Source organism: Dryas octopetala, chromosome 3 (genome assembly GCF_963921425.1).
Source record: "Dryas octopetala chromosome 3, drDryOcto1.1, whole genome shotgun sequence".
NCBI lineage: Eukaryota > Viridiplantae > Streptophyta > Magnoliopsida > Rosales > Rosaceae > Dryas > Dryas octopetala.
This window is the reverse complement of record NC_141368.1, coordinates 4,547,013-4,564,940: the sequence shown is the minus strand read 5'-3', so window position 1 is coordinate 4,564,940 and position 17,928 is coordinate 4,547,013. Positions and strand designations below refer to the sequence as shown.

At 37.2% G+C, this 17,928-nt stretch overlaps 2 protein-coding genes and 1 pseudogene across 2 annotated transcripts; 1 reads left to right on the top strand and 2 right to left on the bottom strand.

The window, feature by feature from the left end:
• The first annotated feature begins 8,702 nt into the window (after window positions 1-8,702).
• ASA1 (anthranilate synthase alpha subunit 1) lies at window positions 8,703-13,408 on the top strand. Its single transcript, XM_086234914.1, has 11 exons — window positions 8,703-8,850; window positions 9,345-9,517; window positions 9,601-9,790; window positions 10,126-10,277; window positions 10,787-10,902; window positions 10,991-11,237; window positions 11,335-11,391; window positions 11,639-11,791; window positions 12,402-12,482; window positions 12,852-12,938; window positions 13,067-13,408. Exons 1-11 carry the CDS (start codon window positions 8,703-8,705, stop codon window positions 13,406-13,408), a joined length of 1,746 nt encoding a protein of 581 aa, XP_086091040.1.
• Window positions 13,409-15,250: 1,842 nt separating this feature from the next.
• LOC147289870 (Pleckstrin homology (PH) domain superfamily protein) lies at window positions 15,251-15,972 on the bottom strand. The gene has a single exon (XM_086235286.1). The coding sequence runs from the start codon at window positions 15,900-15,902 to the stop codon at window positions 15,468-15,470; it is 435 nt and encodes a 144-aa protein (XP_086091412.1). The 5' UTR covers window positions 15,903-15,972; the 3' UTR covers window positions 15,251-15,467.
• Window positions 15,973-16,573: 601 nt separating this feature from the next.
• LOC147289869 (protein STRICTOSIDINE SYNTHASE-LIKE 10 pseudogene) lies at window positions 16,574-17,645 on the bottom strand (annotated as a pseudogene).
• Between the last annotated feature and the right edge of the window lie 283 nt (window positions 17,646-17,928).

Genomic DNA, 17,928 nt, shown 5'->3' with positions numbered 1-17,928 from the left:
ATATCCAATGAATGCACACTTATAGGTTTTAGGTCCTAACTTGGATCTTTTAATGTCAGGTTTTCTTACATAAGCAAGACATCCCTAAACTCTAAAATAATCCAATTTAGGTTTCCTATTAAACCATAACTCATATGAAGTCATATTAGACTTCTTGTGTGGTATTCTATTAAGGATGTAACACGAAGTGAGCAAAGCTTCTCCCCATAAATTATTTGGAAGTATGAAATTTATTAATAATGAACTAATCATTTCTTTTAAGGTTCTATTTTTCCTTTCGGCAAGACCATTTTGTTGCGGAGTGTATGGGGCTGACACTTCGTGTCTAATTCCATGAGTCTCACAAAAGTTTGTGAACTCATCTAAAAGATATTCACCTCCCCTATCACTTCTTAACACTTTAATTTTCTTGCCAAGTTGGTTTTCAACCTCTGCTTTATAAATCTTGAACTTCTCAAATGCTTCGTCTTTACTATTCAATAGATATATATAAGTATATCTTGAATAATGATCAATGAAGGTTAGAAAATATTTCTTACCATCACGAGTTATAAAACTCTTAAGATCACGTGCACACAAATTCAAATGGACAAGACCAAGCAATTCAGAAGTTCGTTCAACCTTTTGAAATGGTTTCCTCACTATTTTTGCCTGTGCACAGATTTCACATTTTGATATACTATTAGTATCACATTTTGGAATTAAACCTATATTACTCATGCATTTGATAGATTGAAAATTTACATGTCCTAATCTATCATGCCACAATTGAAAAGACTCAAGCATATAAATAGAATTCGTCACTTTATTAATATTGAGTTTAATCATACCATTACAAGAATAACCTTTTCCCACAAATACACCATTCTTGGATAAGATAAACTTATCCGACTCATACACCAATTTAAAACCAGCCTTATTTAGAAGATCACCAGATACAAGACTTTTTCTCATTTCAGGAACATGACGAACATTTTTCAATGTGATTTTTTTTCCAGATGTAAAATTGAGTTCAACTGAACCAATTCCCATTATCAATGCTGCTTGGTTGTTACCCATCTTGACACTTTGTCCATCAATAACTTTCTCATAATTTGAAAAAGCCTCTCGGTTGTTGGCAACATGTATAGTGGCTCCGGTATCCAGCCACCAATCATTATCAGCATCAATGTGATTTGCTTCAATTACCACTGCTGTAAAATCATCATTTTCTTCAATCATATTGACTTGTGACTTAAGGTATTTCTTATGATGTCGACAGTTCTTCATAATATGACCGAGTTTTTGGCAAAAGAAACATCCTTTCTTCACAGTACTAGAGCCTTGTCCTTTCTTTTTGAAACTCTTTCCTTTAGGACGAATATTATTTTTCTTGGGTTTGTCACTTGACTCTCCCTCCACCAAATTTGCTTTAGGTAAATCAATTGATTTTTCATTTAACTCGCTATCTCGCTTGCGAGATTCTTATTCTATACGAAGGTGTCGAGTTATTTCCTCTAAAGTAAATTTCTTCTCTTGGTGTTTGAGTTTCTTTTTATAATCATTCCATTTTGGTGGTAATTTTGCTATAATTACACCAACTTGGAACTCCTCATCTACATTTACTCCTCCGATAGAAACATCATCAATAAGGAGTTGTAGTTCTTCAACTTGGGGAAGAAAAGGTTTATTATCTATCATTCTAAAATGCACATAAATATCAATAAGAAATTTACGCGCACTAACCTCTTCCATTTTGTATTTGTTTTCTAACCTTGCCCAAAGTTCTTTAATTTGCTGATGAAGCATTACGATACACATTGTATAGAGCGGTTGACAAAGCATTGAGAATGTGACCTTTGCAAAGAAAATCATCTTCCTTCCTCTTGTTCCTTTGCTCCTTCACTGTGTTTGATTCTCCTTCAGTTTCTTCAGGAATTTCAGGGAGATCATCTTTGAGAATATATGCCAACTTCAAGGTGGTGAGGAAGAATAACACCTTTTGTTGCCATTGTTGGAAAAATTGACCATTGAATCGATCCAATCGGACTAGATCTTGATTCATGACTTGAATAAATTGAACGGTGGTTGCTAGTGCCTCCATAACAAGTTAGTCTTAAAATTGTTGGAAGAATATAGAAAAATGAAGGCAATAACAAAAGAAAAAAATGAGAACCTTGAGTCAAAGCACGAATTAAATTCGTTTTCTTTAAGACTAATTTGTCGCTCTTCCTTTGTGCAAAAAGAGTTTAAAAACAAATTGTCTCCAGGATACTATAGACTCGAACTCACTTGATATTATTCTTGAAATTTGCACTACACAAAAATAACATGAATATTTAGAAACAGTAAAGAAAAGAAGAATATTTTGTTATATATAAATGACTGCAGTAGCTATGTTATTTATAGACTTCTAAAACACCTCTTGACTTGAGAGGTGATTTTTCATGTAGGTGTCTCCACCATTTGGTGAAGCACCCTTTCATTTGAAACTTAAAACAAAAGATGCAATGGTTCAAAATATCTAGCAGTTACACATTTCTATGAAAGGTTAGTACTGTTTCAAAACATAACCCATTTGTGAAAGGTTGCATGTGTTCACAAACTATAACCTACTCATGAAAGGGTATGTCCCATTCCTTCATGTCATTTAATTTGTTTGAAATTTCCAACAAGAGACATTGACATTGCAATAATGAGTGCAACACCGAATATACAACAATTTGCTGTTGTTATTCCTAGGGTGTTAAATTTCGCCGAAAATTTCGATTTTTGGGGGTTTCGAAATCGAAACCCATATTTGCTAAAATTTCGGGATGATTTCGTCGAAATTGTCGAAATTATCGAAATTTCGCCGAAATCGTCGAAATTTCGGCGAAATTTTCGACGGTGGTTTTCGATCTGGTTTTGGAGCTGGGTTTTTGCAGAAAAATGGAGAGGTGGCAGGGGGAGATCGAGGGAGAAAGAGGGGTGGCGGCAGGGCGGCGGTAAGGGAAGATCGAGGGGAAGAGAGAGGCGACGGCAGGGGAAGATCAAGGGAGAGAGGCGACGGCAGAGGGCGACGGGGCGAGGGCAGGGGGCGACGGGACGACGGCAGAGGGGCGACGGGGCGAGGGCAGGGGCGACGGGGAGACGGCGGGGGAGATGCAGAGAGAGAGAGAGAGAGAGAGAGAGAGAGAGTGAAGAAGAAAACAGAGTTGCTGACTTGCTGGAGCCTCGGGGGAAAGGAAAGGAAAGGGAAAGGAAGGAAAAAAAAAAAGAAGGAAAAAAAAAAAAAAAGAGAAAAAAAAGAGAAAAAAATTAAAAAGGTTTAGGGTTGATTGGGATTTGGGGCCTTTGGGTTAATTGTGAAAAAAAAAATAGTTTGGGGTTTCGTTTGCCCGTTTTGGAGTTTCGTTTAGTTGTTTTTAAACCCTAAACTAGTAAACTATAATATATTTTTATATAAAAAATAATTTAAAGTACCCTAAAGGGCTTAAACTCTAGTATCATATACCATATCCTAAATAATATAGAATATAGATTATAAAATATATAGGGTTTAGTGTATATATTATAGAGTATAGACAATATACTAATTTCATTTTATACTAATTTTATTTATCAGTATTTGTCTCCAACGTGCATTATATTTATCTTATATCACATGAAACCTACTATATAATTTAGTTTCTTCAAATTTTTTATCAATTTAGTAGATAATATGATCAATAAACATATGGTAAAGTTTCATTCAAAATTTCCGTATTTTGATAACAATTTCCATTATTTCCATCAAATTTTTGTCGAAATTTAAAAATCTTCGAAATTTCCGTTGAAATTTTCATCGAAATTTTCATCGAAATTTTCATCGAAATTTCTTCGAAACCCAAAATTTTATTCCTTGGTTATTCTTATTCCAGAACTATCAAATTAGTGGGACGAAAATCATGTAGGAGTGTAGGACCGAGTTAACTGAAAACAGATCGGTTAGGCGCTTCGCTTTATTATTGAAACTGTTTTTTGGAATTGGAAATGTTATTGGACTTCTTGGCAATTCCCAATTTTATCGAAATCTATCCCAAATAAAATAAAAAATGTGGAACCCACCACCTAATTCTTCAGTCATGTCACTTGTTTTCTCCACTCTCCCTTTTATTTTTTATTTTGTCTAAATGGTATCTGATGAGGCTCGAATTTCCGAGAATGCACACATCACCCAATTGCCTCCTAATTTTCCTGCAAAACTAATAAATCAGTCATAATTACCCCTTTGGGAGGTTGCTCCTCAAAGAGCCTCCGATACTTTAAGTTAGAAATGAGAAAACTTGTCAATCAACAACTTTACTTCAAAAATGTATGTTACCTTTGTCCATAGCCTATGCCGAGCTTTATAAGGTTTCTTTTGGGAGTTACTTCATGAAATCAAGGATATAACTAACTGCCGAAGCAGTTAAGGGGTTAAGTATTATTTGAAGTTTAAATATTAATTTAATTTTTTAATAACCAAATTACTTATTATGGGCTCAAGGCCTCTCAATCTTGCTAACCCAAGACTACAACCAGGTCCGACCCAATAACTAATTTAAATGTAAACTATTACTAACCCCCTATTTAGAACTAGGTTCTCTCATAACCCCCATACTAAATCAACCTCTCCCAAAACCCCCTATTATAAACTTAACCTCTCTCAAAACCCCCTAGTCAACCTATACCAAGCTAGATTTGACCCCCTCATTTTGAAAATTTCGATTATAACCCTTGGCTAGGTTCATTTCTCATTTTCACTCTTTCTCTCTCGCGTCTCTCCCCTGCTAGCGAGAACTCACCTTCGCCGCCTCTGTCACCGGCGCGTGGCAGCGCGTCCGGTGGCCGATGAAGGTGGTTTTTGGCCCGTTGAACTCGCCTCTCTCCTCTCTCTTCCCTTGGTATTCGTTTCACCCAGAAACACCCCGAACATAAAACCCAGCCCGCGCACAGTGGGTCAACGCCAACGGCTCTCGCCGTTTCCGGCGACTTCGCGGCCTAACTCTAGCTCAGAATTCTTCCTCTCGTTGAGCTCGTCACGATGGTGTGCTCCGATCATCGATCCATCTGAGTTCTCGCGTCACGTCGAGCCCATGATGATGGTTCGCATCGTTGGCTTCTCCGGCGGTTCTCGGGCCGATTTCGGTGGTGTTTTCCGTCGATCTAGGTATCAATCTTTGTCCCCTCGACCTGCTCTTGCTATTGGTTGGGTTGTTTTAACTCAAATCTTGGTTTTTAGGTTGGGCTGCTGCTGCCACCGCTAGATCCGCCACTTGTGGCGGCTGGTTGGGTGCTTTTTTTTACTGTTCAGCCTCCTCCGAATCTTAAAAGCTCAATTTGAGGTCCGAGAATATTTTTGGGTGAGTTCTATGATTTTATGTGTGTTGATTAGGGCTGGGTAGCCACCGTGCGTGGTGGTCACCGCCCGACTCGGCCGTTGAACAAACAATTTTGTGAACCCTGTTTGATTTGTTGAACTGTCTGGTCTTAACACAGGTACCTCGACGATTGTAAAGTGCAACTGAATTCAGTAAATTCAGTTTCAGTTTCTAGCTTAATTAGTGCAACTGTGTAAATTCAGTTTCAGTTCTAGAAAATTCAGTTTCACTTCCTGAAAATTCAGTTTCACTTATAACAGTAGTTGGATAGGGAACTTTAAGCCTACATTTATTGATTAAACAGTTTCAGTTCATGAAACATGAGTTTTAAATGAATTTTGAATGAAATTATTCAGTTTCACTAAATTCAATTTCACTGAATTCAGTTTTAGTGCATTCAGTGAACTAAATTTGAATTTAATGAATGTAATAAAACTGAATTCACTGAAATTGAATTCAGACTGAAACTGAATTTAGTCTATATTGAAACACTGAATTGATATAATTGTTATTTTTTGTCAAGTAAAGGTGTAACTGTTTTAGTGAAGTGTAATTGTTTTAGTGAAGGTATAATTGTTTTTTAATTAAGGTGTAATTGCATTTTAGTCAAGGTGTAATTGTTTCATCACTTAATTCAGTTTCAGTAAGTGAATTCATAACTGAATTCTTCAATTCAGTGTAACTGAATTTCTGAAATTCAGTTTCAGTGTACTTGAATTCTTGAAATTCAGTTTTAGTGTAATAAAATTCAATTTCAATGTTTGATTTTAGTTTTAGCGAAATATTGAGTTTTAGCAAAAACTTCAATTCCAGCAAAAAAAAAAAAACAGTTTCACCAAAATTCAGTTATAGTGATGTCAGTGTGCGTCAGCACGTGTCAGCATGTGTCAGCGCGCGTCAGAAGGGTAGGGGTTGGGCTTCTAGTTGTCCTGTAGACTTGCTTGGATGCGGTAATGGCTGGGTTCTAATGGCATACATGTAAATTAATGTAATTAATAAGCCTAAATTATTAGTAGGCTTTGAATTGGGTGCGGTTGGTATGTCTGATTATGGTTGGGTGCGGCAACAAAGTTTTCTCTATAAATGGGTGCTACAAATTACGGACTACTAATTTAATTTAATCACAAAGCCCATCACATTATTATAAGCATTGGCCATGTTTGTTTCACCTTCTAAACAGGGACTGGCTTAGTTAAGACTTTAAGCCCATGTTTGGTGAGCTTAGGATTAGAAAAAATGAGGCTTAGTGAATCCTCTCCAACTTAAATCAGCCTTCTTAGGTGGGCTTAATGAAACCCGTGAAAATGTGGAGGTTTAGCTAAGAACCTCCTTAGCTGGGTCTACCTAAGACCAAACTTAAAAATCAGAACACACTTCATCAATTTCATATCGAGAACAAACTGAAGGAGAAAGTGGGCAGCGGCGACTTCATCACTGTGGGCAGCGGTGACTTCATCACTGTGGGCAGCGGCGACCGATGAGAAGAACTTGATCTACTGGGACCAGATTGGCTTTCAAATTCTTATTTCTTAATCTACTGGGACCAGATTGGCTTTCAGATTGACGAGAAGAACTTGATCTACTGGGACCAGATCTACGGCGACAGACGAGAAGAACTTGATCTACTGGGACGAGAAGAACTTGATCACTGTGGGATATTCTTATTCAAATTCTCTCAACCTCTCTCTCTTTCTCTGTGGACCAGATTGGCTTGAATTGATCTACTGAGTTATTTGGGATTAATATACTGAATTGATGGCTTTTCTGTGTTTTTCCTTTTTTTTTCTTTAATTTCTCTCTCACCAAATTGCCTTGATCTATTGGGTTCTTTGGGGATTGATATATAGAATGGATGACTTGAGATTTTTCTAGTCGAGGGCAAATGCCATAGCGAGAGCAAGAGAAAGGACAAAGGAGAGATTGATGGGCACTGTTAGGAGCTGCCCTCAGATCTTGAACCAATTGAGGATGTTCAATGAGATTAGTGAAGCATCTTCGTCATCCAAGGTGGTGATTGGAGATATGAGTCAAGTTGATCATCATAGTCAGGATCAATCTATTGTGACCAAAAGAAGGATGAAGGACCCATGTTCAGTTTCGAATTATCAGCAAAAGCTTAATGGGATCGTCTCGGATCGTTTCCTTTTTTTTTTTTTTTTTTTTTTCATGTTTTTATTTTCTTTAATTTCTTAATTTTTATTTCCAATTTTTTTTGGTGGGTTTTGTTCTTATCTCTTTTTTATTTTTCCCTTTTTATCATTATTAAATTGTTAAAACAAAAATCAGACTTGCACCCGAGGAGTTGGGCTTCTTTGGGAATCACTAAATCAGTGTAGAGAGATTTTGTTGGATCCCAAATTTGTTTAATTTCATGCATTTTTTACAATGTCATAAAAACAATATTGGAATTGTTCAAAAAATTCAACAGTAAATAAGAAAGTTATAGCATTTTAAAAGTGGTCACCCCAATTTATTGCATTGAAACTATTTTAAGAGCTTTTATAATTTAATTATTTAGGTCTTCAAACTAAATTGAAATTTTTTTATAATTAATATGTTTAATTATTTTAAAAATTAAATATGGAGATTTATGATTTTGTTTCAAAAATTAATTTTCTAACTTGTTAGTCCTGCACTGTACCAAACATAGGACATGACTATTTTCATTATCCAGGTTGTTAGTCCTGCACTACACCAAACATAAAGGCAGTTCTTAGCTAGCTTAGTCCATGCCAAGCTAGTCCATGCCAGTCCCGATAGCTAGTCCATGCCAAGACAGTCCTGTGAAACAAACGAGGCCTTAAAGTGCTTCCAACTAGTTATTGATTTCTTAGTACTTATCTTCTTCAAAATGTTAGAGACATTCCAACTCAAATCCCTCCCCCCCAACCAAAATGCAGCATCAAAAGGAAAAACCAAATGAGCAACCAAACAAATTCATCAAATAGGAAATTTCATTACTAATCATAAATTTCTTAACAAAATATCTCAATTATTGAAAAATAAAAGAAAACATCTATTAATGACAAAGGGTTGAGAAAATCTTCCTAATGATGTGGCATCATGCATGTAAGAGATGAAGATTAGTACCAGATTGGAATGAATCAAACCTCCTCTTAAATGCGTTATTATGCCTAGTCACTGTTTCTCCAAGTGGATAAATAAGGACAAAGGGATTCTACATGCACACATTTTCTGCACTGTCCCGGTTTCTTTAAGACCTCCCCGATTTTTCGCAGAGAGCACGCCAAAGACCACCTCCAGAAACAGAGAGAGAGAGAGAGAGAAGGAGCACCACCGGCGACACACCCCTCCGGTTTCCCCTTGAATAATCCGACAATGCAGGCTTTGTCTTTCTCTCAGCGGTTGGTGCCGTCGAGTCACCGACGGTCTCGAGTTCCGGTCATTGGAATTTCTACTAGAAACTCAACTTCACTTGCATGCGTCCCTAAAACGAAATGCTGCGCTCTCTCCAATCAGTCCATAGGTTATTTAAGCTTTCTCGGCTTTATTTCCTCTGTTTGGTTGCCTGGAAAATGCGGGGGACGGGAAAGAAACCATAACAAGTTGAATTTCTTTTGGTTTTGGCTTTATTTTCTTATTATCAGCTCAAATTACGAAAATCAGTTGAATCGAGCTCTTCTCGGTCACACACTGCAGTAATAATTTTGAATTCAACATTTTTGCCTACTTTCTTTTACAACATTTTCATCACAACCAAACGGAGGTTTAATTCTAGCGGTTGGAGCTTTTAATTCACTTTGTTTGTGCATAAACTGTGGGAAAGAAACGATATTTATAAAAGAACAATATTTCATATGTTTTCGTTATTGTTATTCAATTTCAAGCATTAGCTTTAACAAAACAAGAAAAAGAATTAACATCAAGAAAATCAAATTTCCAACTTAGTGGAATTGCAAAGGAAAAGTTGAGCAAATAATAAGAAGCTACTTTATGTTCTGTTTTGTTTAATTTTTTCAGCTACTGATGCGAAGAAGTTTGAGGAAGCTTCAAAGAATGGAAATTTGGTTCCCCTTTACAAGTGCATTTTCTCGGACCAGCTTACGCCAGTTCTTGCATATCGATGCTTGGTTAAGGAAGATGATCGAGAGGCTCCAAGCTTTCTCTTTGAGTCAGTGGAGCAGAACGTCCAGGTTTGACTGTCACAAATATGCTTTGAATTCATGGGTCTATTTAATTGTACATCATAATTTAGTGTTGCATTTGATTATATTAGGGCCGTTTCAGTGTTGTTGGAGCTCAACCAACAATGGAAATCGTGGTAAAAGAAAATAAGGTGACGATAATGGATCATGAAGAAGGGCGTTTGACTCAGGAGTTTGTCGAGGATCCAATGACTATTCCGAAGAAACTCTCAGAGGATTGGAGTCCCCAACTCATGGATGACCTTCCAGATGCATTTTCGGGCAAGTAATTAAGCTTACAATCTTTTTTTTTTTTTTTTTAAGAGATTTTTTGCTAGATTGTACGCTGCTGGAGTTTCCAAATTGGTTTATTATATTTACTGTGGTCAAAGTTTACATGGAAGTGCATCGAAATGTTTATTATATTCGATTGATGCTGGACTCATACATTTCTACTCTAAATTGTTTCTCATAATGAACTAGAATCTACAACTAGGATTCATCCAGTTGTCTATCCATTGAATGTTGTAATTATTGTATGCTCTGTGGTTCTAATATAAGTAGTTTATTTTTACAGTTCCTAAAACCACAGTTAGTGATAAATTGTTTATGAATAGGTGGCTGGGTAGGTTATTTTTCGTATGATACAGTTCGTTATGCGGAAAAGAGAAGAATGTCATTCTCAAAGGCTCCCAAGGATGACAGAAATCTTCCTGACATGCACTTAGGGCTCTATGATGATGTAATAGTTTTTGATCATGTGCAGAAGGTACTCCTCTTTCAATCATTGCTTATGCATGAAACAATTAAAGTTTTGATCGATGTTTCTGCATGAAATTGTGAATCATATTTAATGCACAAGTTTGTAACTTTGTTGTAAATTACACGCGCGCACACACACACATACACAAGCACGCGCGCACACACACATGCACAAGCATGCGCACACACACACGCACAAGCACGCGCACAAGTTTGTTTTGGATTTTCTTAGCCTTTTGCAGCATATGCATTCTCTTCAGATATGACTGCTACGTGTACGGGTTTCAGGCATAATACCTTTTTAACAAAAAGGAAAGGAATTAAATTACTATCTCCTCTTTGGATGCTTTTATATCTTCCCAAGATTTTTGCTCATTAAGAACAGCAGAAAACTGGACTCCTATACCAAAAGTTTAATTGCCAATCTATGAATGGTTTCTCTGAATTTGATTAGTAACTACTTTTACTCAAATATGGCTGTTGAGGTTCTTATGAGCTTTTGTCACTCCATCTCAGAAAGTTTATGCGATTCACTGGGTGAGATTAGATCGGTACTCCTCAGTTGAGGAAGCTTATGCAGATGGTGTAAAACGTTTAGAGACATTAGTGGCTAGAGTACATAACATTGAACTGTGAGTAACTGTTGTACTTATTATCTATAGTTGCATTTATCTTTTGTAGTTTCATTGTGACCATATTGATTTGATTGTCAATTGTTAGCCCGAGGCTAACTCCAGGTTCCGTCAATGTCCATACTCACCATTTTGGTCCTTCTCTAAAGAATTCAAACATGACAAGTGAGGCATACAAGAAAATAGTAAAGCATGCAAAAGAACATATACTCGCAGGGGATATTTTCCAGATTGTATTAAGTCAACGATTTGAACGTCGAACATTTGCCCATCCATTTGAAGTTTATAGAGCCTTGAGGACTGTAAATCCAAGCCCATATTTGACTTACTTGCAGGTTTGTGTGTTTTTCTTTTGATTGTTTTTTTCTGGTTTCCCAATACATGTTAATTTAGGATTGGCAGTTTTTGACTTCTATGTATATGCACACATAGGCTAGGGGGTGTATCCTGGTTGCTTCAAGTCCAGAAATTCTTATGAGTGCAAAGAAGGTAAACATAACAAATGAACTTTCTAGTATCTACATCTTTTATTTTTCTTTAACTACTTTGATTTGTATGGATAAGTACATAATTTTAATTAATACACACATTAACTACTTACATATTAGATGCTTAAAAGAGACTAGTTGATCCTTTCTAAGCTATCATCATCATCCAGGGTGTTTGAATTTTTTTTGGGTGAAACTCTGCAAGTATTTACAACTAAGAGTGTTCATTATTATAATGTTATGAACAGAAAAAGATTGTGAATCGGCCATTAGCTGGAACTACTAGAAGAGGGAAGACAATCGAAGAAGATCGGAAGTTAGAACTGCAACTACTTAGTGATGAAAAGCAATGTGCAGAACACATCATGCTGGTTGATCTGGGTCGGAATGATGTTGGAAAGGTTTCTCTTAAACAATATATTCCCTAATAGTGTGGACATTACTGTGCAACACTACAAATTTAAGATCATCATTAACTTATTTTATGTGCCATGGTTGGATAATATATTTACTCGATGTAAATGCAAGTATTCTTTTTATGTTATGCATATGGAGAAGGAGAACTTAAATGCCAGAGCTTTGAACTTGTAAAATCTTACCTATTTTGTTCAGTGGCTATTAACTATTATATGTTTAAGCATGGATTAATCGTAGTCGTCAAATATCTTTCCATATTATCCAAAATTGGTCAGAACAATTTAATTGTCATTAGTTTCATTGCTATTTTGACATTAGTGTCTTTAGGCATCAAGTATTTATGTATGCGTGTGTAGTCATCAAATTTCTTTTATGTATTATCTGCAATTGATTAGAGCAATTTAGTTGTTATTAGTTTCTTTGATATTAGGGTAATAAGGCATCAAGTAAGAATGTAGGTATGTTTTGTTATTTATTAGTCAAGTATGTATAATGATTTACTTGAGACTCTGAGTCTGGAATCATGGAAGTTGTATTAGATTTTTCATTATAAGTACTTACACATTTTTCTGTTGGTGATGTGTCTTGATGCAGGTATCCAAATTTGGTTCAGTGAAGGTGGAAAAATTAATGAATGTTGAACGGTATTCCCATGTAATGCACATAAGCTCCACGGTGAGAACCTATGTCTTTAGAGACCACACGTTACATGATGTTAAAGGAATGACTTATTGCTGCAGTTTTTCTTTTGTTCAAATTATGTGCAACTTAATATTTCCAATGAAATTGAATTAATGTACTTCTTATAATCCTGTTTTGTCAGTAACTTTGTCTTAATCTGATTCAATTGGGTTTGGGGTCAGTTAAGGGTTTTGTTCTCCGACCTCTGTGCTTTCTTTGATCACAATGTGGTTTATCAGCGTGCACTCAGATCCTGGTGTCATGGTTTCTAAATGTTCCATAGTTGGTGAAAATTACTTGAAAAGCTTATTTATTAAAGAATGAGACTCTTGGTGACAAAAGCCATCATGATTTATCATGCAGGTTACGGGGGAGCTGCATGATCATCTCACTTGCTGGGATGCCCTGCGAGCTGCATTGCCTGTTGGTACTGTTAGTGGTGCACCAAAGGTCGTCAGTTAACTTTAATCTTCTTCCCTTTTTGCAATTTACCTTCCCAAATTTTTAGATATCTGGATTCTGGTTCCTAAACGGAATATATTTTTCTCAATTTTTTCGTCGTTTGTGATCTAATGCAGGTGAAGGCCATGGAGTTGATTGATCAGTTGGAGGTAGCAAGGCGTGGCCCATATAGCGGTGGATTTGGGGCGGTTTCGTTTTCTGGTGATATGGACATTGCTCTAGCTCTGAGGACCATGGTGTTTCCAACAGGAGCCAGTTTTGACACAATGTACTCTTACAAAAATGCCAACCAGCGCCGCCGTGAGTGGGTGGCTTATCTTCAAGCTGGTGCTGGTATAGTGGCTGACAGTGACCCTGATGATGAACACCAAGAGTGTCAGAACAAAGCTGCTGGTCTTGCTCGTGCCATTGACTTGGCTGAGGCAGCATTTGTTAATGATGTGTGCTTTACAGGCTAAAGTAAATGCTTAGTGCCGATATATGTTATCAACTGTTTGCTTTTGGGTTTAGTGTTTCTTCTAAAAAATGTAAAATGTGGACCAACTTTGCTTTGGAGCTCAAAGTAGATGTACCTTCGTGTTGTCTATGAAATGAAGTTCTAGTGCAAAGATATTATCATGTGCACATTTTTACAAGATGCGAAAGCTTCAATAGCCAAAAGCTTCTCTCCGAGGGTGAGTATGAATGATAAACATGGCAAGTCATATTGCGTAGTATTAATCTTTCAATTTATACCTAGTGTTAAGATTTAGAGAACTCAATATAATGGATTAACCTAGAAACTTTCAAGGATCCGAATCCACTTAAGCATCTAGTTATCATTTCTTCTCCTTAAATCACAATTACTTAACAACGTTAGAGAATCACTTGCCTTAATGAGCTTCTATCCAAATCACGAACTTTAGTTCATCTAGCTTGGAATGGATAGAATGAGGATAAGATTCTTGGGTTCAGTTTTTTTCACCCCTTTGAGAAAAAAAGAGAGAAAGAACCCTTCAACCCCTCGTACACCTCGCTTGTTAAACATCCTATGCAAATTTTCTGGTCAAGTGGTGACCCAACGGCTGTAGAAGTCTCAATAAAATACTGTTCTGACTGACTAGAACAGAACAAAACGGTCACTCGACCAAGAGATACCCAGCAGTTACTTAACACCAAGATTGCTTGACTAAGATTTTCAGTATGCAATTAAGAACAATGACAGTTTGGTCAATGGACATTGATGCCTCATGTCATCCTCGTGGGACTGTGCATGAACTCCAAGTCTCTGATGTATGCAAGGTAACTGGCTTAGGTTTGCATATCGAGACTGACAAAGCTGCTTTGATGGTCTTCAAAGGAGTAAAACTTTCAGTGCTGTAATGGATGTATATATCTGTTGTTTATGTCTCTGTCACGTGATGAGAGAAACAGACACTCATTTTCTTGTCAGCATTGTCAGAGGGTAACTGTCATCGACCTAGAATTTGCTCACCTATGTTGCAGGAAATGAGGACATACACCCTTTGAGGTTAGAAACCCCTACTCACTTGCTCTGATTGCTTCAAAAAATTGAATGGGAGCACTAGTCAGTGCTGTCCACCATAAGTGGTATCTTACAGACATCTAATCTCAATCACAGAGTACCATTCTGCAGCAAGAAGAAGCATCATCTCAAACACAGTCTCTTTTCTTCTTCCTAATACACCTAGCTGCTTATTTCAAAGACAACCACTTCACAGAGACCTCCCCATTTCATGTTTTCTACTCTATAACATACTGCCCAAATAGGACAGTGATCAACAATGCCAATAACTTTCTTAGGGCTTAACCTTCCAACTCCATTGCCAATCCCTCCATCTTAACTAAAAGAGGGGTAGAGTAGGTTGCTTGAGCAGCAGGTTTCCTTTTATCAGAGACCTTTATAGGAGTAGAAAGAATCAATTTTTGGGGAAGATGACTTCTGAGTTCTGAGCAGAAATTCATCATCTATTGGAAACCTAAACTTGTTCAATAATCATTCCGCACAACTACAGATTCCATGGATCCTGAACTCAAATCCTTAAGCATTTCCGTAATCTCATAAAATCCGACTTCAATCACCAAAACTAATTAGATTTGTATCAGAGCTTTGCCCTATCGTCTTTGGATCGCCATGAATGGCTTCTTCTTCTTTATCAGTTTATACTTCACGTTAACAAACCGAATCAAATCGAATTTACCCCCAATTTAACAACTTTTAAACAATCAGTTTCAGTGAATCACAAATTGCAATAAACCCTAAATAATAAGCAGCTCAATTTAACAATTAAAACAAACGCTAAAAGCCAGAAATAGAATGCTATTGAATTGAGATCGAATCATTACCAAACAGAGAGTTTTTTTTTTTTCCTTGCAAAGACGAAACACAAAACGATCTGAATTCATATACAAAAAACACACACACACGCAGAGCCCACACCGAGTGGAGCTCTCACTCAGTGTCACCTAGCTCTTGGCTCACACAGTAATATTATCTGACGATCAAATTGCCACTCCTCACTTCTTGCTATCGTAATCCACGACCTCGGAGTCGGTGACGGACCGCGAGTGCTGCACGATGGACCGTCCGATCGAGTTGATCCAGTCCTCCTTCTCTTTCTCGGAGTCGGCGATGAAGTACATGGTGTCGGCGCGCGTGGAGAGCTCGAAGGCGTACTGCTTGTTGAGGACGTCCTCGGCGCCCTTAACGGTGAGGCACGAGGCCACTGGGATCACGCCACGTGGCCGGGAGGCGCTGGTGACGGTGGAGTCCTTGAACCAGAAGAGCTTCCCCTGTTTGAGCACGAACCACCGGCGACGCCACGTCTTTATGTACTCGCCCTGTTTGGTCAGCCAGCCCGTGCGTTCCGGGTTGGCCCAGAACTCCACACCGTCGTAGTCGCTGTTGGGCTTCTCCGTCAGGCCCGTCGCGACCCGCCAAAGGCTCGCCATCTGAGTTTGATCGATCGAGCTGGGTCGGTTTTCTGAGCGTTGAATCTCCGCAAAGGTAGAAGAATAATAAAAATCTTTTTGTCTGGCCCGACATTAGATTTTATCTTTATTTAATTTTTTTTTTGTTTATTTTTATTTTTGGGAAAATTGTGAATGTGGTAATTGGTAATGCACCCCCATGATGAATGGACCATTGACTTTGACTTTTAAGTTCAATCTATGGTTTTGGACCTTTGGTTCAATTAATATGATTGATAACCCATGTGGGTGTCACGGTGTGAGGGTCATGAGAAATAAAATATGCATTGTATTAAATGGGTTAATTATTTGATAGCATTGCATTATTGGGTGCAAGAACGAATAATTCATTCATCAAAATTAAATTACATGGCCAAGAAAAAGAAAAGGTTAGCTGTAAATTGTAAATTTGTGATGATCTTTTTTTTTTTTTTTTGGTTACAATTTGTGATGATCTTGAATTAATATATAGGTTGCCCATGCCTCATGTAATTATGAGAGTTCACCATTACGTCTCTAATTCTTTCATTAAATAGGTTGTCCCATGCATATGATATGATAACTAAGATACTTCGTGCTACTTTAAAAAAAAAAAAAAATCTCGTTAAACAGAAAGAAAATTAAAAAGTTAAATTACAAATACGGAACGTTTTTTAAACCTTGAGAACTCCAACGTAACCATTTGCCACTGATCCTATCCATAACCTTCCATAGAATTCTTCAATATGACTAATAGACTGGAGCTTTGCATCACCATTTCCATCCAACACTTTTAAAATATGTCCTTGTTCATAAAACTTGACCGCTATAGGATTTCTTGTTAACCATGGAATAACAGAAGCATCTGGAAGCTCTCCGTTTAATGCTACCCAAAATTCACCTTGATCGTTTCTCTTAATATTATCTGCAACTCTTTTTAGTTGAAAAAAAAGTTCAATTGTATGAATTTTGGGTCCTCGAACCCAAAACTTATGAATTTTATTTGTAGCACCTTTGATTACTAATACGAAAGAATTGTCCTTACTTAGAGCCACACCATTTGCAAATCCTAAGCCAGGAAACAACACAGTCACCATGTTTGTCCAAGTATATTGCAATAACCTTCATGTTTTGTCACCAGAGTGAATTATCGAAGACCAATCCCTTCTTTGGTATATAGTGCTACTATCTGTAAAATAAACTATTCATGTTTCAGTGTGAATGTCTAAACCATTTAAAAAATGGAATGGAACTCCTTCAACAGAATCGGCGACTTTTTGGGCTAGACCACCATTGGGCCCAATTTTTAAAAGCCCAAAATAGGCATCTGCGATGTAGAGTTACTCTACATCAAGTTGTAGGGTTGAATTTTAGACCCAGTGGCCTCCCGCATATCGGTTCAAACGCTGGGTTGGTTGAGCCATCACATAAATACCTTGGCCTGTATAGTTTGGTGAAAGCAAACTCAGTCCAACCAAGGTGAGATCCTTGCCACTTGAGGACTCTTCCATCAAAAACCCCAACATAAGGGCCTCTTCCTTGACAATCAAAAACAATACTTTCGGGACTAGTCACCTTCGGAAGATTAATTTGAAGGTAATTTGTAGGGTTATAATGAACCACAGGATAAGCTTCTGCTGCAGGATAAGCTTCTGCTGGTGGTTTAGGTGATAAAATGCCAATTTTGAATAAAAGGAATAAGCACGACAACCAATTTAGAAAACGTTGCCTCATCATAAGATTCATAACTGATCGAGCTCGCTGTAGATTATATGGTCATTATCACTTTTTTTTGTATGTGTTGTCTGACAAGATTGGTTTAGCTGCAAACTGGTCATGTATTTATAAGAAACTTAGCAGTCCATGTAGCATTTGGATTTCCATTCCATGTCGGATTTGAATTTCCTGTTTTCTTTAGGTTTATTTAGTATTCCAACTAGTTGTCGGATTTGAATTTAGATTCCCCTTGTTTTTCTAGTTTTTGTTTGTTTCTAACTTTCCTCTAACTTGCTAGGACAGTCGGACCAAC

Coding starts and splice junctions, on each gene's coding strand:
- ASA1 (XM_086234914.1), top strand. CDS start 8,703: ATGCAGGCTTTGTCTTTCTCTCAGCGGTTGGTGCCGTCGAGTCACCGA. Junction 11,792..12,401: donor GTCGGAATGATGTTGGAAAG/GTTTCTCTTAAA, acceptor GTCTTGATGCAG/GTATCCAAATTTGGTTCAGT. Junction 12,483..12,851: donor TAATGCACATAAGCTCCACG/GTGAGAACCTAT, acceptor TTTATCATGCAG/GTTACGGGGGAGCTGCATGA.
- LOC147289870 (XM_086235286.1), bottom strand. CDS start 15,902: ATGGCGAGCCTTTGGCGGGTCGCGACGGGCCTGACGGAGAAGCCCAAC.